Below are 23159 nucleotides of genomic sequence, written 5' to 3' on the forward strand. Positions count from 1 at the left end.
GGTTGTGGGTCAACCTATGAACCGGGAGGTCACATTTCGATTCCTGGTTGGGGCACATGCCTGGGCTGTGGGCTTGATCACCAGTGTGGGTCGTGCAGGAGGCAGCTAATCAATGATTCTCTCTCATCATTGATGTTTCTATCTTTCTCTTCTTTCCTCTTTGAAATCAATAAAAAAATATTTTTGAAAAATGAGGGTATTTAACATGGACATGGTGTAGTACTAAGAACTCAGTATTTTGACTTTGGAAATTTGTTTTTCATTCCACTGGCACAAAGGTCACTCTCAGGCATTGAACTGATGAAAGAAATAAAACTTTTCTATGCTTTACAGCATTACAGCCTGAAAATATTCCCAAAGTACAGGGTCAGGCTGGTTCCATACTATCACAGAAAGCTTTTATTAAAGTGGCAGTGGCACGCAATAGCTGCTAAGGTAGCTCCTGTGGACCTGTGTCCTCGTACAAAGAACTTACAACAATGTCCTCTGGATAGATCTGGGAGGGCTGTAGTGCCCTCCGCATGCGTAGCACTGAGGACAGGCTCCTCTGTACTGAAACAGGCCAGTAGCTAACTGACTGGGATGTAACCTGTGCACTAAAAATTGAGGTGCCATGAGTGAGAAGGAATCTACAGATTGCCAAGTTCCACAGATGTTGCTGCTGTAAGAAAAAAAATTTCTTCTGAATCACATATCTTCCCATTTCTTACAGAAAATTCAGTTCCACTAGTAATCTTATTATGGAACCACCTTGGTATATGCGGTCCTCACTGACCAAAATACTATGTGGTAAATGACTATAATGCAATTTTGAATGATTATCAGAAAATTCACTAACAAATTTTTTTAAAATATATATTTTATTGATTTTTTACAGAGAGGGAGAAAGTTAGAAACATGGATGAGAGAGAAACATTATTCAGCTGCCTCCTGCATACCCCCTAGCGGGATGTGCCCGCAACCAAGGTACATGACCTTGACCAGAATTGAACCTGGGACCCTTGAGTCTGCAGGCTGTAGCTCTATCCACTGAGCCAAACTGGCTAGGGTCACTAACAAATTTTTAGGAACAGATTACATTCAGATAATAAAGAAAATCTATATCTTAATTATTTTAAATAATTATATATCTAATCTGTTGGCAATGGTTTTGAAATAAAACAAAAATATCATCTTTTTATATATATACTAGGGGCCCGGTGCACGAAATTCGTGCACAGGGGGTGGGGGGATGGGTGTGTCCCTCAGCCCAGCCTGCACCCTCTCCAAGCTGGGACCCCTCGGGGGATGTCCCTCTCACAATCCAGGACTGCTGGCTCCCAACGGCTTGCCTGCCTGCCTTCCTGATAGCCCCTAACCCAGTGATGGCGAACCTATGACACGTGTCAGCACTGACACGCGTAGCTGTGTCCATTTCTGATGACACGCAGCCGCATGCCGAGGATGAAACATTTGGTGCTCCTGAGGATGAAACATTTGTGACTAGAGTCTTGGAGTTAGTTTTTTCCTCAAAGTGACACACTACCCGAGTTATGCTCAGTTTTTTGGCGAAGTTTGACACACCAAGCTCAAAAGGTTGCCCATCACTGCCCTAACCGCTTTTGCCTGCCAGCCTGATCACACCGTAACCACTCTGCTGCCAGCCTGATTGATGCCCAACTGCTCCCCTGCCAGCCTGTTTGCCCCTAACTGCCCTCCTCTGCAGGCCTGGGTCCCCCCCCAACTGCCTTTCCCTGCAGGCCCGGTCACCCCCAACTTCCCTCCTCTGCCGACTTGGTCACCCCTAACTGCCCTCCCTTGCAGGCCTGGTCCCTCCCAACTGCCCTCCCCTGCTGGTCTGATCGCTCAAAACTGCCCTCCCTTGCAGGCCTGGTCCCTCTCAACTTCCCTCCCCTGCTGGCCATCTTGTGTCCACATGGGGGCAGCCATCTTGTGTGTTGGAGTGACAGAGGTCTGGTGCATGAGTGGGGGTTCCCTTGGGGCATGGGGCGGCCTGGGAGAGGGGCCTGTGGTGGTTTTCAGGCTGGCCATGCCCCCCCTGCGACCCAAGTGGGGACCCTGGTATTTGTGATTGATTTATCTTCTACAACTGAAACTTTGTAGCCTGAAGTAGAGCCATGCCTCCTGCTCGCTCCATGGCTGCCGCCATTTCTGTTGGAGTTTATTTACCTTCTATAATTGAAACTTTGTAGTCTTAAGTGGAGGCCTGGGCCGGCCAGGGCTGTAGAAACTTGGCTTCCTCCATTGCCGGGGGCAACCCTAGACTCCTGCTCTCTGCAGCTCCGTGGCTGCCGCCATTTCTGTTGGATTTTATTTATCTTCTATAATTGAAACTTTGTAGCCTTGAGTAGAGGCCTGGGCCCGCCAGGGTGTGTGGAAAGCTTAGCTTCCTCCATCATCAGGGAAAGCTAAGCCTCCCTCCTGCTCGCTCAGTGGCCGCCATCTTGGTTGGGGTTAATTTACATACTCTCTCTGATTGGCTGGTGGGCGTGGCTTGAGTGTAACAGAGTGATGGTTAATTTGCATATTACTCTTTTATTAGATAGGATAATTTTTTACTGATTTCAGAGAGAAGGGAGAGGGAGTTAGAAACATCATTGATGAGAATCATTGACTGGCTGCCTCCTGCATGGCCCCTATGGGGATTGAGGCCACAACCAGGCATGTGCCTTTGACCAGAATCAAACCTGGGATCCGTCACTCTGCAGGCTGACGCTCTAGCCACTGTGCCAAACTGGCTAGGGCCAAAATACCATTGTTTTTAACTATGAGTAAATGTATTTCATATACAGCCACCCTTACCCATACCTGAAGTCCCAGGAGTTCATCAATTGAAGTTTCAGGTTCAGCAGGGTTGCTATCTGTTTGCTTAGGTGCTTGAGCAATATTGTTGTCACTGTAATGCAGAAAGGAAAATTTTTTAGTATAGTTCCTAATTAGGCAAAAACAATTAGGCATTTTAAACATACAAAGCTTACCTAGTCAAAAACTTATTAATGTTCTCTGCAAGCTTTTCTTGAAGAGATTTGTTGCTTAATATTTTTTCTCGTGCATTTTCAATAACCAGTTGCTGGAAAAGGAAGTTAATCAGTATTAGCAAAAGGACAGATAGAATATTATGTTATTTATGAAAAATCAAACACACACACCAAAAATACAAAACAAAACAAAACAAAACCAATTAATGAAAGATGGATAGCTTTAATAAATCTAGGTGGAAAATCAGAAGTTACGGTGGCTCCCTCCATATTAATACCCAATACTACATTTTATACTTTATAAGTGTTTCCAGGTCCTTCACTAACTCCTTCTGCAGTGATTACAAAATAGTTAAAAACTCTAGTTTTTCATAAAGATTTTTAATAATCTGACTCCAATAAAATGCTCATTTTTGATATGTAATTCAACAACATTGTATTTATTGTTTCTTAAACATATAGCTGTTTCTTACTTGGTGCATTCGCGTAAGTCTATCTATTCTGAAGGAGTTGTCTCTTACTGTTAAACTTCACCACTCTCTATCCCAAGCAATTCAACTACACAGTCTTTGTAACTATATCAATATTTTAAAACTCAGGAATATCTTAAATTGCAAAGTTTGGGAAAGTCACTTACTTTTTCTACTGCAAATGCATTTGGATCCTGGAAATTCCATATTGTTGACTGAGGTCCAGACAAAGTGGTATTTTTCCTTTGTGATTCACTGAAACACATTTTAAAAGCTAGTCTTTCAAGCAGTATGATTTAACAGATTCAATGATAATTATACATACATACATAGTATGTACATCATGATAAAACATATTTTCTCGATTTGTGGTAGGAACAAAGAGCAGTAGAATGGAAAAGCATTATAGTCTTAAATTAAAAATAGACACATGAACTTGAAGTCTAGCATTACCACTTATTAGCTATATGGTCTATAGAAAGGTAGGTTATTACCATCTGATTCACTTTATAATGGGATAAGACCACCCTCTGGGTGGCCTGTGGGGATCAGGTTTTGGGGATCAGCCTGAAACCCACAATCCAACGCCGCCTACAGCTCCTACTTGCTGCTCCTGCTTATCCCAGCCCCACTGCGCCTGCTGCGGACTCGCGCCCAATCAGACCCGATTGGGAGAGGCTCATGCTGCTGTAGCAATGCTCACCAGCCGTTAGCCCTGTGTCTGGCACCCTCCTGAGGGGAGTGGCCTGCGGGATCGGGCTGAAACTGGCTCTCTGACATGCCCCAAGGGGTCCTGAATGTGAGGGGGCACAGGCCAGGCTGAGGGACCCCACTGGTGCACCATCGGGCTGGAGGAGGGACCATGGGAGGGAGACAGGGTGTGTCTGGCCCTGTCTTGACCAGTCCTGATCAGGGCCAATTGGGGCCGGGGAGGGACGTGGAAGGTTGGCTAGCTGGGGAGGGACCACGGGAGGGCTCCAGGGCACGTATGGCCCATCTCGCTCAGTCCTGATTGGCCGGACCCCAGTAGCAAGCTAACCTACTGGTAGGAGCGTCTGTCCCCTGGTGGTCAGTGCACGTCACAGTGAGTGGTTGAGCAGCCTTAGCATATCATTAGCATATTACGCTTTGATTGGTTGAACAGGTGACCGATCACCAGATGACCGGACACTTAGCATATTAGGTTTTTATTATATAGGATGCCACATGATTTCAGGGAGGTGACAATGTGAACTAAATGTTTTGAAATAGATATAACAGTAAATAGTTCCAAGAACTTAATCCAATCTTGTTATTTTATTTCTAATGTAAACTTGTCCTTTTAAAAAGCATTTTACCTTTTGCGTCTACCAGGAGACATCAAACTGGCATGAGTTTTCTTCTCCTGAGGACCAGGAATGATATTTAAAGCCTCTCCAGCTGTATTTCAAGAAAACATAAAGGAAATAAATTAGTTTTGTAAACTTGAATCAATGGAATAAGTACCATTACAAAAAATATATATATGCTAATTAACCTGGACACTGTAATCGGTTGACCGGAAAAAAGGAGGTTGAGTGCGCAGCGTCGGGGGCGGGGCAGCAGGGGCCTCCGCACGACTGCGCTGGGGGAAGGCCTGATCAGCAGTGGCTGCTTCAAGGGCTGGAAAGGGAGGCAGGGCCAGACTGGCAGCGGCCGTGGCTGCTGCGGGGCCCGGGGAGTGAGGCAGGGCCGGACTGGCGACTTGAGGGTGGGCGGTGCTGCGCGATTTCGAATCGTGTACTAGACTCCTAGTTTTATATATAATTCATTTAGTATACCGAGTATCTATTATGCACAAGGCACTGTAGAAAATATTAGGATGAATAAAATATAGTACCTATGGTTTAAGATTTTGCAATAAAACACAAAGTACAGTATAATTTCAAGAAAAGAAGAGCATGGCAGAATGAAAGAACTATAAAAGGTATAAACTAAGTGTATAATACAGTGTATACATGCTAAATGTTTTTACCCAGAGGTATAAAAGAGGTTGGAGAAAAGATGGAAACGAGGGAGAATGTAATGGATGGCAATGAATTTTAGCTGCACAGAAGAGAAAGAAGACTGATCTAGAAACAGAAAGCTGGCACCTCAATTCTAATCCCAACTCTGTTATTAACTAGCTTTTGCCCCTTAATATCATGTGTTTCAAAGTTTCAGATATACAACAAGCAAGTTGAACCCAGTAATTTTCAAGTTTATCACTAGCTTTAGGATTCAGCCAGGAGTATACAGCATTTCCAATATGTAGAGATGGAGGTGAACTGGAAAACACTCCTCATTCCAGAAGGGCAGGCCAGGATAAACAAAAATATAATGCAGTGGAAAAATATAATGTGTATTCCTTTTAGAACAGACATAAGAATCCTAGATTAAAATATCTCAGATTTAACAACATGCTATTTCATGGCAAATTTATCAAAAATCTTCCTTGCCTTTTTTGAGGCTATTAATTTTACACTATGAGTATAGAGATAATAATACATCATTTCATTTACACAATTTGATTAACCACAAAATTTATAAGCATAAAATTTAAACTTACTGGTCACAATGTCTTGAGATTGTGAATGGTTAACCACTACAAAATTTGACCTCAAAGGAACTGAAGTTTGGCCAATTGGCCGAATAACTTGTGTAGCTGTCAAAGGAGCAGTAGTAAACTGTCCTGAGAGGTATGGTAAAGTCAGCAGCTCTGAACTAACGGGAGCTGCTTGAGATGCAAGCCTCCTCTGCCGTTTGATTTCTGCAATTCCACTTCTCGTTCGGGCTGAAATACAGGAGAATTTAAAAAATTGACTCGATGTCAGATTAGTGTGGACATTTTAAGAAATCTACATGACACATACACTACTATTCAACATATTAGATCTATTGAAAAATAGCCTGTAAAAATATCAATTAAGTTTATGAGATGTCATAAGAAACTGAAATGAGTAAATTACAACTATAATCTAAGAGTATATTTCTTCTATAATTCATATTTATAACACTTCCAAAAATTAGAAAACAATCTTATGAAATGAGAACGAAAAGATGTAAATATATGTAAGAGCCAATGAGAAAAACAGGGAGTACAGTGTTTAAAATGCATATTTTTACAATAAAGGAAGATATTATTTCCTATTATGAGAAAAACTATACTTAGAAAAGCAGTAGTTTAAACAAAATATATACTTAGCACACGTGTAGTATTAATTAAAATGTTCTTCTGACAGAGTTTAAAATAATTCTGAACATTATTTTGATTTAAATTTGAATACCAACCTCTCTGATTGGCAGCAAACCCTGGGGAACCTTGCATGTTCCTAACAAATAAAACAAAGCAGTTAGACATTATTTTCTCTTGATTTAGCTGCAGTCAGAACTGAAGGAAATTATGAGTTAAAAGGCAATAGATCAAAAAATAAAATAAAAGGCAACATATCTTTTTCAGACAAAGAAGAAAAGCACATTTTTGTTTTTGGAGGGGGGGAAAGTCAAATCTTACTTGTTTTAGCAAAAAAAATAGTGGCATGTAAACACTCAAACACAATTTTAATCAAGTTTCTATCTAATGCAATATGCATTAGAAAGCCTTAACATTCCATTAAGAGTCCAATTTGACTTTAGGAACTCAATATATATGTAAAATTTTACAATTTCCAATTATCTATAATAATAATAAAAGCATAATATGCAAATCGACCGAACGACCAAATAGCAGAACGGCCATCCGGATGACCACGCTATGGCATGCACTGGCACCAGGGCAGCCAAGGCGAGTGTGATGCGATTGGTCAGAGGGCCCCGCCATTGCACCACGATAACACCACAGAGGGAGGCCCAGGCCACCCGGCTGGCAGCGTGTGGGTGGGGCCTCCCTTTGCAGGGCAATTGATCTGGGGGGCCCCACAATCGATCACCCCACAGGGGGAGGCCCAGGCCAGCCACGCAATTGCACCCCTCGCCTGTTGCCTGCAGAGGGAGGCGACCAGTGGCAGGGGAGGAGGGGCAGCACTGCACAAATGGCAAGCAGTGGCAGGGGCAGGGGCAGGAAATTCCCGATAGGCCCTGATCACCGGCCAGGCCTAGGGACCCTACCTGAGGGGTCCCAGATTGCGAGAGGGCGCAGCCTGGGCTGAGGGACAACCTGTCTCACCCCCCATGCATGAATTTTGTGCACCAGTCCTCTAGTTTCTTAGAACTATAGAGGTGCCTTCCTAGAGAAATTCTGACTTCACATATAACTACAGACATAAATACTTCAGAATCTCAAAGCTGATTTCAAAGGACACCCTGTTTATATCAAATTTATGACTATGAAATTATTTCATCTGTCGTCTAAAAAAAAAATCAAAGCAGACACATTAGAAAATTCAGAATACAAGCTGATTCTCCTTTTACCCTGATTTGGAGTTAAACAATCAGAGACACTGTACCATTGTCCTAGAATTCTGTCAGTAAGTTGCTACCAACAAAAGCCACTTATTGAATCAAATACAAATTTTTATTTATACAAACCAATCTTGGGAATGCCTGGCAAAGAGCCTTTCTTTCATATGTAACACTCAGTCAATAAAATATCTCAATAATTTATAAGTATTTATAGGTACTAATTAAATTGTGAATATCTTGGAAGATTACTGGCAAAGGAAGAAAATATAAGAATCAAGAAAGGGGATAAAGGTAAGACTAGCAAATAAGATGTGTTACAGTTAGATATAAAGCATTGGGAGTAATCCAGCAGTTTAAACTGAGGAAGGAAAATGAGGCCCTGCTGAATTTAAGCGGGCTATTCACTTGTAGCTCTGGGAGAATGGATAAGAAACTAAAGTTTTCATACTAGAGTCAATAGTTAAATAAGAGATTTTATAAAATTAAAACCAATGGGGTTGGCATTCCAAGGCCTTGATCTAGGTAGAAGGTAATTAGTACTATGTGAAATTCTCAAAACAGAAGATTTCAGAAGTACTATTACTCAAGTTGTTGCTTTACAAGGGGACATGGATGGGCATGGATTCCACTGAAGCATGGTGGTCCCTCCTTTGGAAAACTGCTGTTTGAAACTGCTGTTTGAACTACTCTGTTATTCTTAGACAGTCTCTTATTCTGTAGGTCAACTCTGTTATTTTTAGATAGTCTCTTATTCTGTAAAAGATAACTTAGTTTTTGAGCTTGAATAACAGAAAAGATAAACTTAATTGTCTGACCTTGCAAGCTAGCCCTCTAACATAAGGGGCTGATACGCTGATACTGATGCCAGATATCTGTATAGATATACCTACTCAAGGTTACAAGTTGTCTGTGTAGATATGACAGGTGTTTGTTAGATATGATATGTACTCAAGGTTATAAGCTGTCTGCAAAAATAACTTACACAAAGACCTAGAAGGGTATAAAAAGGGAATGCTCCTTCCTTTGGTTGTTCAGAATTTGACAGAGGTATTCTGCTCTGAACCTGTGCACAATAAATGACTCTTAATTGGCTTATTAAGGCGTCCTGTATCTAGCTTGCTGACTGACAAAACACCACCACAAATCAATTCTCTGAAAATGTAATGGAAATGCAACTGTATAGGAATTCACAGGGGACTGGGATTAGAAGATTTGTATTGACACCAGAGTGGGATCAGATCTGTATTCTGACCAGAGATCTGCCTATAAATTGCCATGGGAACTTGGAAGTGTTCATTAAACTTCTCTAAGTCTCAATTTCCTCTTTCTGAAGCATTTTATTGAAGTATGCAATTTATTTCAAATTATTCCAATCAAAGACACAGAAATAGCAATAACCTCTAGAGTAATTTCAAAATTAGATCAATGTTATATAAATGCCCCAGGTGGGTTATAAGAAGATTTTAAAAACTCAGTGATTCTTATATATGTTTGCATCCCAAAATCATTATGAAACAGGAATTTTTGGGGGTGAAAAAGACAGGTTTTAGGAAATTTTGGAAATTAAGGGGATCATGGCGGAAGCACAGGGCTTCAGAGCAGCAGAAGGTGTATTTCCATAGAATAGGAAAGCTGAAAAGCTGCAACAGGTACATTTCCATAGAATGAGGGAGCTGAGAACAGCAAATGGTCATATTTACAAAATAAAGGGAAGGAAGCCCTTCATCCAGAAGGAGAAAGCCAAAGGGAATAGGAAAACAATAAGGAAGGAGGGGGGGAGAACCTCATATGTCCCTTGTGAGGTTCAACCTTTGAGCCCAGGAATTACTATAGTAACCAGTCCAAGGGAATAGTGACCAATCAGAGAGGATATCAAGGCACCAGGATCTGTAGCCTTTATAAGCCACAGGGAAAAAGAACTCAGTGGGGACATCCCCCCCACCCCACCCCGGGAGTCCATTCTGTGGGACTCTTTCCCTCTCTCCATGTGGGAGTTTGTACTTGTTCTTCAATAAATCTCCACCTTTGCTATACTACTCTCTGTCCATGGATTCATTCTTTGACTCTGGCAGACAAAGAATCCGCGTTCCAGTCCAAAAATTCCGTTTCAATTATATACATTCTGATAAGCTTTACACAGAAGATTTTCATTACCTGATCTGAGAAAGTGTATGGTCTAACTTCTTCCACAGAGATGACATAATTGCTGGGACGTGATTTGATGTTTCTAAATCATAAGAGGAAAAGTTTCTTTAAAAAACCCAGTTGGAAAAAATATATCATTTAATTTGACTATACAGAGAAAATGAATAAAGAAAACTTAAACTTTTATTTCAGCTGTTGACATACTGGGAACTGAAGCTATAACGAGATGGCTTTCTTTTTCCTTAAGCCATCATATAAGATGCAATGAGTGAAAATGGACATTTGTGAAATCTTTGAAGCTTAATTTAGATTATTAATTTTATATCTCCTTTGAATTAAAGACAACTATTTTTTTTTAATCTTTATTGTTGAGAGAATTACAGATGTCCTCCTTTCACCCCCATGCCTTTACCTCCTTATTGTCTGTGTCCCTGGGCAATGCATATATGCATATAAGTTAATCTCTTTCTGGCCCACCTCCCCCCTTCCCTCTGAAAGGTGTCAGTCTGTTCCATGTTTCTATGCCTCTGGTTCTATTTTATTCGTCAGTTTATTTTGTTGACTTGATTCCACATTATAAGTGAGATCATATGATAAGGACAAACTATTTTTAAATCTCTGTTCTACCTGACATCATGTGACATTTGGAAGTGAATGAAAATAATTTGATTTATAATAAATAATTGTAAAGGTTATGCAAATTCCTATGAGTATGGAAATTAGTTTTCAACATCTAATATTTTCATGCCCAAATCACTGTGATTGCTCAGCAAGCCTTAAAAAAAGTCTTAACCAGTTACTATACTTGGAATCACAGGCAAATTCCTGAGAATTCATCTTTTATAGGATGTGCTCTAAAGCCACAATGATGGGAAACTCATAAGATGTTTAAAAATTTTCCCATATATTTATAAAAACACAAACCAGAGGAAGCTACTCAACATAAAAGTGGGATACAAACTCTTGTATTACAATCGCATATTGTTTCTGATGTCATTTACATTCTAAATATTCCTATACGGTAGTTAAGAAATTTGGGAAAAGAAAACTTTGGCAGAAAGATCAAGAAACCTTCTTGAAGAATTAGAAATGAAAGTCAGACCCTGAACTTCCAGAACTGTTATTACTTTCTGCAATTTCATTTTGTGATCCTGGAAAAGTTATCTGGCTTCCCTAACCTTCAGTTTTCTGATACTTGAAAACAGATTGACACAAATAATATCTCTTACTGAATTATTTATTTTCTTTTTAAATATATATATATTTTTGTTGATTTCAGAGAGAGAGACAGAAACATCATGATGAGAGAGTATCATTGATCAACTGACTCCTGACCACCCCCACTGGGGGGTTGAGCTCGCAACTCGGGCATGTGCCCTGATCAGTAATCGAACCATGACCTCCTAGTTCAGTGGTCGGCAAACTCATTAGTCAACACAGCCAAATATCAATAGTACAACGAATGAAATTTCTTTTGAGAGCCAAATTTTTTAAACTTAAACTTCTTCTAACGCCACTTCTTCAGAATAGACTCGCCCAGGCCGTGGTATTTTGTGGAAGAGCCACAACACTCAAGGAGCCAAAGAGCCGCATGTGGCTCGCGAGCCACAGTTTGCGGACCACTGTCGTAGTTCATAGGTCAATGCTCAACCACTGAGCCATGCAGGCTGGGCTTTCACTGAGTTATTTTAAGGACTAAAATAAAACTTTAGAAAGCACCTAGGCACAATGCTGCATACAGACAATACTCAATAAATGTTAACTTTATTTTCTTTTGATATGTTATTTTATGCTAATGAACTTTTTATTGCCAATTATTTTGTTAATGTTGTAAGCTACAGAAATAATAAATATTAGAGAATAAAATAAATAATTTTAACTTTCTGCCTAAAACATTAATTTAGGAAAGATTCTTTTATATTCTGATTAATAAAAGCCAGAATTTTATGACTGGTTCCTGTGTCCAGATTTACACTACAAACTTAAAATCAAAATATTAGTTTGAAATTTTATAACACGTAGCATATTCACCAGGGCAGATACCCAGAGTAGAGTCTTATTCTATAGCTTTTTAAAAAATTATTTTTTATTACATATGCTAACAGATTTGTAATTTATTTACCACTCAATATAAACACAAACTATTAATTATGCATTAACCAGTAAAATTTATCTCATTGTGACTGAGACAAGTTTTCTTATAGTTTTTATAAGGTGTTACTATCCTTCAAAAAGTATTTTTTGATAAGTACTGTGTAAAACAAATAAAAAAAATCCTTGAATGAGAATACTTACCTTTTGTTTTCATAGCTACATATTCATTCAAAATTGTTGTCAAGTTTTTTCCAAATAAGGACTGAAAAGGAAAAGATCAAGCATTACCAAAACCGTGTAATATGACCAATATTTCCCACCATTAAACATTTTGCTATATAAAAGTTAATAAAATATCTGGATTGCAGAGTAGCTGATGAGGAAGGTATAAAGAGCAGGTCATCTAAAATGAAAATAGTCACTCAAATTAGGGGTTGCAAAAAATCTAAGTGTAAAGAACCTTGTCTGTTTGAATAAGACAAAGTGATTGTTTCTTTAGGTAATATAGCCCCAAGGCATAAAAACAGTTTCAGCTGGGAGTTAGGGATCCAGCCTTAACTTTAGAAACAAGGACCCACTACTTTCTACCTTGCAAGCCATGTGGTCCTGCCAAAGAACAAAGCCAAAAATTGAGCATAAGAGATACCCTTCATCCTTTGCAATGATCAGTACCTTGTTATTTTCACTTGGATTATTTTATAAACTCAGCGTGCCCCCCTACCCCCATTTTCTACTACCACTAAAAAACAGAGGTTATGTAATAAAATAGGAATCAGAATTTTTGGAGCAGACAGTTCCAGTTTCAAGTTAAACACTTATTAGAAGTGTGACAAATCACCTTAATTCTCTAAGGCTTACTTTTATATATAAAAATTAACACATTAATTCTTAATTCATAGAATTTTTTGTTGTGAAGCTTGAGCATACATGTAACATAACTAGGACAATGGTCAATACATAATAGGTAACTCCTTTTTCCCCTCCTGACTGTTCACAGATTTTAAATTTCTTCTTCTGTCTTAAAGCCTGAGAAATTAGGGGAATTACTTAATACTACTAGTAAATTTTCATTATACCTTGCTTTATTTCTAGTAGCTAATCCTACCTTATAATAGAGAAACATGCAAATTGACCGCACCTCCGCTATGCCCTTGATTGGGCCTGCGAGAGGCTGGGGGCGGGACTCCGGGTGGCCTATCCGGCCGTTGAGAAGACCAAGATGGCGGCGCCCAATCCCCTTAGTTCCGGGGGTCCTGGGGGCGATGGCCACCCTGGGGGGCGTGGCTGGGCCGAGCCAGGCGCTCCCGGGGGTTCCGGGGCGATGGCCATCCTGGGGGGGGGGGGGGGGGGGGGGGCGTGGCAGCACTCGCCCAGCCCCTCCCAGGGTCCCTGGGAACATTGCAGGCATGTGGTTGCTGAGACATAGACCAGGCCTCTGGTCACAGATTCATAGCTTTTCGGAGACCTAGGGCAGGGATCTGCCTCATCTGCAGAGAGACAGAGGTTCTGCAGTGCCCCCAAGACGTGGGTGGGCCCAGCCAGGGATCAAGGGGCATGGAAGGACTCCTGGCAGAGGGGCAAGGACCCTCACCCCTGAGGCGGGGGTTGAGGGGTGGAGCCACCTCAGTGAAGGGGTGCTGCACTGCAGGGTACTGGACTGACTGACGTGATTCAGAGAAGCTCCCAGTGCTAATGGGCCTCGCTCAGGTGGCCTTCACACTTCAGAGGCAGTGACTACTGCTCCTGCCTTGACCCAAAAGCAAGCTCGCTACACCCTGCCCCATAGCAGAGCATGCCTAGGCAGTGAGTGGGAAGCCTTCCACCTGCTTCGGAGAAGGGGGGGGCAGTAAAGAATGGGGGGAGAGGAAAGAATGTGGAGCATCCGCAATGAAGAGGTGCTTGAGAAAGAGGCTGAGAAGCCTGACTGGAAGGTTTGTTCTGTTTGCTGGGCCGCTGCCCCTTAGAAAGCGCAAAGAGCATGGCTCTGAGGGCTTCCTGTGTGCTCTGAGGGCTTCCTGTGTGCTCTGAGGGCTTCCTGAGTCAAATTCCACAGCCAACTGGAATTGGCCTCAGTTTCCTGGTCTGTAAAATGGATGAAGCGTGTCCCAGTGCCTTCACTGAGCTTTGATGGCCAATTGAGATACTATATAAAGAAAATGAGGGAAGAAGTGAGAAAGAAAAGGAAGGACAAGAAACACAAAAGAAAGACTGAAAGGAACCTGTAAACCCATTGTTACTTAAATAGGGAATATAGTCAGTAGTGTTGTAATGATGGTATGATGCCAGGTGGGTACTAGAAATATCGGGGAACACTTTGTAAAGTATATGATTGTCTAACCACTATTCTGTAACTAATATAAAACCTGAAACCAATACAAAATAATGTTGAATGTAAAGAAATGAAAATTGGAGTGAAATTTTTATAAATTTCAAAGTTTAAATAAAAGCTGTAAAGGAAGGAAGGGGAGAATAAAAAGTGTTTTTCATTTTGCCACTTCATTAAAAAGACAGTTGTCTTTATATGGTGCTTTTATACTTTTCTAAGACATTATCTCATTTTAATTTCCGGGCAACTTAAAGACAAGATAAGTATTCCCTCCACTATTCAAAGAAAGGAAATCTTGGTGTCTGGTCCTAATGATTCAATCGTCAAGCCCTTATTATAAAGCAGGGTTAGTAAAATTTTCTGTGCAGGGTCATATCTATACTAATAAAAGCCTTGGGGGTGATCAGGCCAGCAGGGGAGGGTATTTGGGGGCAATCAGGCCCGCAGAGGAGCAGTTAGGGGTCAATCAGGCCAGCAAGGAAGCAGTTAGGGGGCAATCAGGCAGGTAGGTGAGCAGTTAGGAGCCAGCGGTCCCGGATTGTGAGAGGGATCCCATATTAGAGAGGGTGCAAGCTGGGCTGAGGGACACCCTCCCCAGTGCACGAATTTCGTGCACCGGGCCTCTAGTAATTAATAATTAATGGAGGAATGGCTGCTATAGACTTGAAGATTCCCAAGATGCATGTGCAGACACATCAAGAAGGTGGCCTTCCTATACGCCAGGAAGGCGGTCTTCACCAGAAAGGAAATCAGGGGCACCTTGATGTTAGACTTCTCAGTCTCCAGAAATTCGAGAAGTAAGGATCTGGGTGCTAGCTGTGCCTGTAATTAACTACTAGGGTATTATGGCAACTAGGCCCTCATAGCAGATAAAACTACACAAATACAGACACACCAAACCATATATACAAATACTATATATTTCTGCATATATTAAAGCAAACACTGATATCTGACTAAAATTCAACACCACAGGTTGTATTCTTCATTAAAAAAGTTTTAATACTGACATTATTGTAGATGTCTCCCATTTTCCCAGCCTTTGTGCACATCCTCCCACCCCACCTTTCCCTCCCATGGCCTTCACCACACTATTATCCATATCCATGGGGTATTGATACATGCCCTTTAGCAAATCCTTTCACCTCCTTTTTCCAGTTAGCCCACTCCCCTTCCCTCAGGCACCAGCCAGTCTGTTCCATGTACCCATGGTTCTGGTTTTATTTTATTCATACGTTTATGTTTTCATTAGATTCCACATATTAGTGAAATTATATGGTATTTATCTTTCTCTGACTGGCTTATTTCACATCACATAATACTCTCCAAGTTCATCGATGCTGTCGCAAAGGGTAAGCGTTCCTTCTTTTATATAGCTGCATAGTATTCCATTTTGTAAATGTCCCATAGTTTCTTTTTGTTTGTTTTTTTTAAAAATATATTTAATTGATTTTTTTACAGAGAGGAAGGGAGAAGTATAGAGAGTTAGAAACATCGATGAGAGAGAAACATAGATCAGCTGCCTCCTGCACACTCCCCACTGGGGATGTGCCCACAACCAAGGTACATGGCCTTGACCGGAATCGAACCTGGGACCCTTCAGTCTGCAGGCCGATGCTCTATCCACTGAGCCAAAACCGTTAGGGCTGTCCCATAGTTTTTTATGCGCTCATCTACTGATGGACACTTGGGCTGTTTCCAGATCTTGGCTATCTATAATAATCTAATCTAATAATAGACAAATATGCAAATTGACCATACCTCCGACACACCCAGAAGCCACGCCCACCATCCAATCAGAGCGAGTATGCAAATTAACCCAAACCAAGATGGCTACAGCCACAGAGAGCAAGGTTCCCTAGGTAACAGAGGAAGCCAAGCTTTCTGCCAGCCGTTGCAGGCTTAAGCCTCCACTCAAGCTACAAAGTTTCAATTATAGAAGGTAAACAAATTCAAACAAATGGCAGCAGAATGGAGCTTGAGAGAGCAGGCCAGGGTTGCCGCCAGCAACAGGGGTAGCAAAGCTTTCGGCACACCCTGGCCGGGCCCACCCGCTTAAGGCAACAAAGTTTCAATTATAACCCCAACACAAATGGATTCGGGCCTCGGAGGGAGCCCCAGGCTTGGCTCTGCTCCAGGCTACAAAGTTTCAGTTGTAGAAGGAAAATAAATTCCAGATACCAGGGACTCCACTTGCATCCCAGAGGGCGTGGCCCACCTGCAAACCACCACAGGCCCCTCGCTCAGGCCGCCCCATGCCCCAAGGGAACCCCACCCTGATCAGGGACACCCTTCAGGGCAAACCAGCTGGCCCCCACCCCTGTACCAGGCCTCTATCCTATCTAATAAAAGAGAACTATGCAGATTGATCATCACTGCAACACACAATACAGCTGCCCCCATGTGGTCAAAGATCCTGCCCCCATGTGGACACAAGATGGCCACCACAAGATGGCCAGCAGGAGAGGGCAGTTGGGAGGCACCCGGCCTGCAAGGGAGGGCAGTTGGGAGGCACCCTGCCTGCAAGGGAGGGCAGTTGAGAGGGACCAGGCTTTCAAGGGAGGGCAGTTGAGAGGGATCAGGCCTGCAAGGAAGGGCAGTTGGAGGTGATCAACCCTGCCGGAGAGGGCAGTTAGGGGTGACCAGGCCAGCAGAGGAGGGAAGTTGGGGGCAAACAGGCTGGCATGGGAGTGATTAGGGGGTGATCAGGCTGGCAGGCAGAAGCAGTTAGGGGCAATCAGGAAGGCAGGCAGGCAAGCAGTTGGGAGCCAGCAGTCCTGGATTATGAGAGGGATGTCCGACTGCCCGTTTAGGCCCGATCCCAGGGATCAGGGCCTAAACGGGCAGTCGGACATCCTTTGAGGGGTCCGAGATTGGAGAGGGTACAGGCTGGGCTGAGGGACAACCCCCCTCCGTGCACGAATTTCGTGCACCGGGCCTCTAGTAAAAGCATAATGTGCTAATTAGACCATACAGCCGAACAACCTGCCGGATGTCATTCCAGACATCCCTCTGGACGAAGCCGCAGCAGCAGGAGCTGAAGCAGAGGGGGTCTGAGGCGAGCAGTTGGGAGTGATCAGGCAGGGAGCCAAGTAGTTAGTGGTGATCAGGTAGGCAGGTGAGTGGTTAGGGGTGATCAGGCAGTCAGGCGAGCAGTTAGGGGCAATGAGGCAGGCAGGCAGGCGAGTGGTTAGGGGCGATGAGGCAGGCACAGTGGTTAGAGGGGATCAGGCAGGCAGGCAGGTGAGTGGTCAGGAGCCAGTGGTCCTGGATTGTGAGAGGGATGTTTGACTGCCGGTTTACGGGATCAGGCTTAAACCAGGAGTCGGACATTCCCCCGGATTGTAAGAGGGTGCAGGCCAGGATGAGAGATGACCCCCCCATGCACGAATTTTGTGCACCGGGCCTCTAGTCTACATTAATAAAAGAGAAAGATGCAAATTGACAGTATGCTGCGATGCCCACCAGCCAATCAGGAATATGCAAATTAACCTGACAAAGATGGCAGGTTAATTTGCATACATGGGCGCTGAGCTGCCTGGGTCCCGGGAACACCCTTGGGACCCAGGCCGCTCAGAGTCTATAGGTCCGCACGTAGGCCCTGAGCGGCCGGAGTCCCAGAATGCCCCCGGCCAGGAGTGGCCTACAGGTGCTGGCACCAAGCAGCCTGGCTCCCAGGACAAGCGGCTGGGGACGCCAAGTGGGCTGGGTCCCGGGACAAGCGGCCGGGGGCGCCACATGGCCGGTTGTGCGTTCGCCTGCGCCAAGTGGTTCGGATCTAGGTCCCCTAGCCCGGTGGACACAACACAGGAAATCCTCTGCACAAGGGCTGTAGAGGAAACACCTTTTCTTTTTTTAAAAAAAATGTATTTTATTGATTTTTTTAGAGTAGAGGGGAGAGGGATAGACTGTCAGAAACATTGATGAGAGGGAAACATCGATCAGCTGCCTGCTGCACACTCACCACTGGGGATGTGCCCCCAACCAAGGTACATGCCCTTAACAGGAATCAAACCTGGGACCCTTCAGTCTGAAGGCTGACACTCTATCCACTGAGCCAAACCAGTTCGAGCATAAACACCTTTTCTGATCACTCATTGGCTAAGCTCCCTGTACGCCGCCACTTGCAGTGTTCTTGATAACTTGGGTAATAAGAATCGAAGAAGCGGAAACCGGTTTGGCTCAGTGGATAGAGCGTAAAGCAGGAGCTGCCCCCTGGTAGTCAATGTGCTCCCACTGGGGGAGTGCTGCTCAGCCAGAAGCCCGGCTCACAGCTGGCAAGTGCAGCCACAGTGGCAGGAGCCTCTCCCACCTCTGGAGCAGCGCTAAGAATGTCCAACTGCCAAAACCGGTTTGGCTCAGTGGATAGAGCGTCGGCCTTCGGACTCAGAGGTCCCGGGTTCGATTCCGGTCAAGGGCATGTACCTTGGTTGCGGGCGCATCCCCAGTAGAGGGTGTGCAGGAGGCAGCTGATCAATGTTTCTCTCTCATCGATGTTTCTGGCTTTCTATCCCTCTCTCTTTCTCTCTGTAAAAAATCAATAAAAATAAAAGAATGTCCAACTGCTGGACATCTCCAGAGGGCTCCCAAATTTTGAGAGGATGCAGGCCAGGCTGAGGGGACGTCCCCCCCTGAAGTGCATTAATTTCGTGCACTGGGCCTCTAGTCCTATGTAATAAAAGCCTAATATGCTAAGTGTCCGGTCGACCATTCAACCAATCAAAGTGTAATATGCTAATGATATGCTAAGGCCACTCAACCACTCGCTATCACGTGCACTGACCACCAGGGGGCAGACATGCCGACCGGTAGTTAGCTTGCTGCTGGGGTTCGGCCAATTGGGTCTGAGTGAGGTGGGCCGGACATGACCTGGAGCCCTGCCAACCTCCCACGTCTGTCCCTGGCCCTGATCGTGCACCGGTGGGGTCCTTCGGCCTGGCCTGCGCCCTCTCGCAATCTGGGACTCCTCGAGGGATGTCGGAGAGCTGGTTTTGGCCCGATCCCGCAGGCCAGGCTGAGGGACACCACTGGTGCACGAATTCATGCACCAGGCGTCTAGTTGTGAATAACACTGCTATGAACAAATGGGTGCATATATTCTTTCTGATTGGTGTTTCATGATTCTTAGGATATATTCCCAGAAGTGAGATCACTGGGTCAAAATGCTGTTCCATTTTTAATTTCTGAGGAAATGCCATATCGTTTTCCACAGTGGCAGCACCAGTCTGCATCCCACCACAGGTTGTATTCTTTTTTTTTTTTTTAAATATATTTTATTGATTTTTTACAGAGAGGAAGGGAGAGGGATAGAGAGTTAGAAACATCATCGATCAGCTGCCTCCTGCACACCCCCCACTGGGGATGTGCCTGCAACCAAGGTACATGCCCTTGACTGGAATCGAACCTGAGACCTTTCAGTCCACAGGCCGATGCTCTATCCACTGAGCCAAACCGGTTTCGGCCACAGGTTGTATTCTTATCCTCACAGAACAAGAAACCGGGCTACAAAATATTTACTTGTTCAGAAGTGATAATTTAGAAAAACTCAGAAGTTATTTAATATTCATTTATGTTTGAATCAATAGTTGTTTTTAAAAAATACATTTTTATTGATTTCAGAGAAGAAGAGATGGAGAGATAGAAATATCAATGATTAGAATCATTGATCGGCTGCCTCCTGCACAATGGGAACCCAGCCCACAACCCAGGCAAGTGCCCTGACTGGGAATTGAACTGTGACCTCCAAGTTCATGGGTCAACACTCAACCACTGAGCCACACTGGCCAGGCAGTGTTACTTTTTTTTGTTCAGTAGTATTCCACTGCATGAATATACCTCTGTTTGTTTATTCATTTGTCACAAAGAACCTGACAGTTAAAAAAAAATTTTTTTTTAAATACTAACCATTCTAATAGGTAAGTATTGGTATCTCATTGGGATATGAATTTGTAGTTTCCTAATAACTAAAGATGTGAAGAATTTTTTCACTGATCATGAGGGGGCAGACGCTCAATGCAGGAGCTGCCCCCCTGGTGGTCAGTGCGCTCCCACAGGAGTTGCCTATTAGCATAGAAAGATTAACAAAGATTTGCTACAGAAACCAGAACTGCCAGCCCTTTGAAGATTCCCCAGCCCTTTTTGCATACCTGCAGGCCACTGCAAATCTCCAGCCTGCTTATATATTAATTTTGGCACTCCCTTTGGCTATTTCCCCATGTAACCCCAGCCCTTGCATATCACTAAGCCCTTTGAAGATCCCCAGTTCTTTTGCATATCTGTAACCTACTTTTGCCTACTTTTCCTTTATACTTATGCCTATATAAGCAGCTGACTTATGGTAGCCTGGGGAGCCGATTTTTGTGGATAACCTGTTGTTCTCCCATACTGCTGGCAGTATTGGAATAAACGCTCATATATGATTCAACCCTGTCTCTGTTTAATTGGCTCGAGTAGTGACAAGCAGTATGGACCCATTGTTTGTCCAGTTACAGTCAGAGAACTGATTTTCCACTGTAAGCCTCAGACAAGCCATAGTCAATCTAATTAGAAATGAAGTTATCAATTTGAAACTGATTTTCAAAGGCAAACTTTGTCATAAATGTGTGAAAAGAAGAGCTGGTATGCTTTGGGTCTTTCCAACTATGCATGAATACAAACTATCAAGTTTCTGCTAATTTTGATTTTGATGATGAGCTGAGTTTGATTGTGTGTATAGTCTCTTGTGTTGGTCAATGATGAAATAATTAAAAAAGAAATCACTTACCAATAAACAGGCTGGGATAAAACCTTCATCTGTACAGTGTTCTGCATATTCTTTTAAATGTGAACTTTCCAAAATAAAAGTCTGACAGGTAGAAGTGAGGTTTTCCTGTTGTAAGTAACCTAAATGAAAAATAAAAGTTTAGGTAATTTTAGTCAATTCTGCACTTAAGCTACAGGAACTGTCAACAAGGAAGACCACCCCCTACTGGATTTACGACTTAAAACCTGCAGAAGACCTGCTAGATCCAACATGGGGGGCTAATTTTACCTAAGGGTAACCCTTAGCCTCATTATACACTCACTAGAGGCCCGGGTGCATGAAAATTTGTGCACTGGGGGAGGGGGAAGGGGGGGGGCAGAGGGTTGGTCTCTCAGACCAGCTTGCGCACTCTCGCAGCCCGGGAGCCCTCGGGGGATGTCCACCTACCAGCTTAGGCCCGCTGCCCAAGGGCCCCAGGGGATTGGGACTAAGCTGGCAGTCAGGCATCCCTCTGGCAGCTCGGGATCCCTTGGGGGAGGTCCGACTGCGGCTTAGGCCCGCTCCCCTAAGCCGCAGTCAGACATCCTTAGCACTGCTTCGGAGGTGGGAGAGGCTACTGCCACCGCGGCTGCATTTGCCAGCTGTGAGCTGGGCTTCTGGTTGAGCGGCACTCCCGCTGTGGGAGTGCACTGACTACCAGGGGGCAGCTCCTGCATTGAGCATCTTCCCCCTGGTGGTCAGTGCGCATCATAGTGACCAGTGGTTCCCCTGTTAGGGTCAATTTGCATATTACCCTTTTATTATATAGGACTGTAATAAATCAGCATGCTAAACCACACATCATGCCTCCATTATTTGAAACTGAAAGCCCATATAAGGACACAATATGTCCACTGGAGCTCCTCTGAAAAGTCTCCATCCCTTTCCTGGGAAGATCCTGAATATTTCTCCCCCTTAGTGAATACCCTAAACCCCGATTAAATGAACCTCAATAAAGAAAGCAAATTTCTCTAAAGGGGACTGCTCTATCAATGGAGCAGCCCATTCTTTATCTCACTGCTTTACCAATAAACTTACTTTCACTTTAAACTCTATGCTGGCTCATTTTTAATTCTGTCTTGTCCAAAGTCAAGAACCCTCAGTGTGTCACAGACCCTATGTCCCCAAACCCCGGAATGCCTATATCATCTTGACTAGGTCAGTAGATGGTATAAAGTAACATACTAAATTATAAAAAATCTACATTCTCCCAATGTTGCTGTTTACTTGTATACTTTACCTATTTGTCTAATGGTTTAAGAAAAAAATGGAACAAAATAACTAACTTGCCATGAAAGGTAAGAAAGGCACTCTTTTTTGTTTTTGCCCCTTGGAAATCAAAGCATTAATTATTTCAACAAATGGCACAGATTACTGACATTCAAAGAACAGTATTATGAACCACTGCTTGGTAGTTTTGCACATATGAATAGTTTATTAGTCCCGACTAGCAGCCTATCCTTGTTCTTTTGTTTCTTAGAATTACTAAAGTTTAACTACACTAAGCACTAAAAATAATATAGTACAAAAAGAACACTGAAGACCAGGAAACTTGCTTCTTATTCTAGTCTGTTATAATAAACATTGCTATTTCAGGGGGAAAAATCACCTAAATCCTTGAGGACTCAAGATGCTTCATCTATAAGGCACCAATCAAGTTGACTTGTGGATCAAATCTGGTTAAATTACTCTTTTGTGTAAAGCTCTTCAATCACTTCCCATGACTTTCATTTTAAACTTCTACATTCTGAGTGGCTTCATTAGGAATCATGGCTTGAGAACCTTCAAAAACTCCTCTCAACCATAAAAGCATATGAGAACACTGGCACAAATTATCAAAATCAACTTTCACAGAACTCTCAAAAATAATCAGTGTTGTAAAAATCTGGGAGCATTTATTTTTTTAAAATGGCTAAATGTTACTAAGTATAGTGAACACAGTGGCATTTTAACTTGCTCTATTTCTA

General features: G+C 43.1%; 1 protein-coding gene across 1 annotated transcript in view; it reads right to left on the reverse strand.

Moving 5' to 3' along the window:
* LOC103299224 (protein NPAT) overlaps window positions 1–23159 on the reverse strand; it is a 62522-nt gene that overhangs the window by 19164 nt on the left and 20199 nt on the right. The window contains exons 2-10 of the mRNA XM_008156074.3: window positions 21175–21293; window positions 12287–12347; window positions 10001–10073; window positions 6737–6777; window positions 6015–6239; window positions 4786–4867; window positions 3616–3703; window positions 2979–3070; window positions 2809–2896 (exon numbers count right to left, since the gene is read on the reverse strand). Of these exons, the coding sequence (XP_008154296.2) occupies window positions 2809–2896; window positions 2979–3070; window positions 3616–3703; window positions 4786–4867; window positions 6015–6239; window positions 6737–6777; window positions 10001–10073; window positions 12287–12347; window positions 21175–21293 (869 nt within the window). The remainder of the gene's footprint in view (window positions 1–2808; window positions 2897–2978; window positions 3071–3615; window positions 3704–4785; window positions 4868–6014; window positions 6240–6736; window positions 6778–10000; window positions 10074–12286; window positions 12348–21174; window positions 21294–23159) is intronic.

Source organism: Eptesicus fuscus, chromosome 13 (assembly GCF_027574615.1).
Source record: "Eptesicus fuscus isolate TK198812 chromosome 13, DD_ASM_mEF_20220401, whole genome shotgun sequence".
In the NCBI taxonomy this organism is placed as follows: Eukaryota; Metazoa; Chordata; class Mammalia; order Chiroptera; family Vespertilionidae; genus Eptesicus; species Eptesicus fuscus.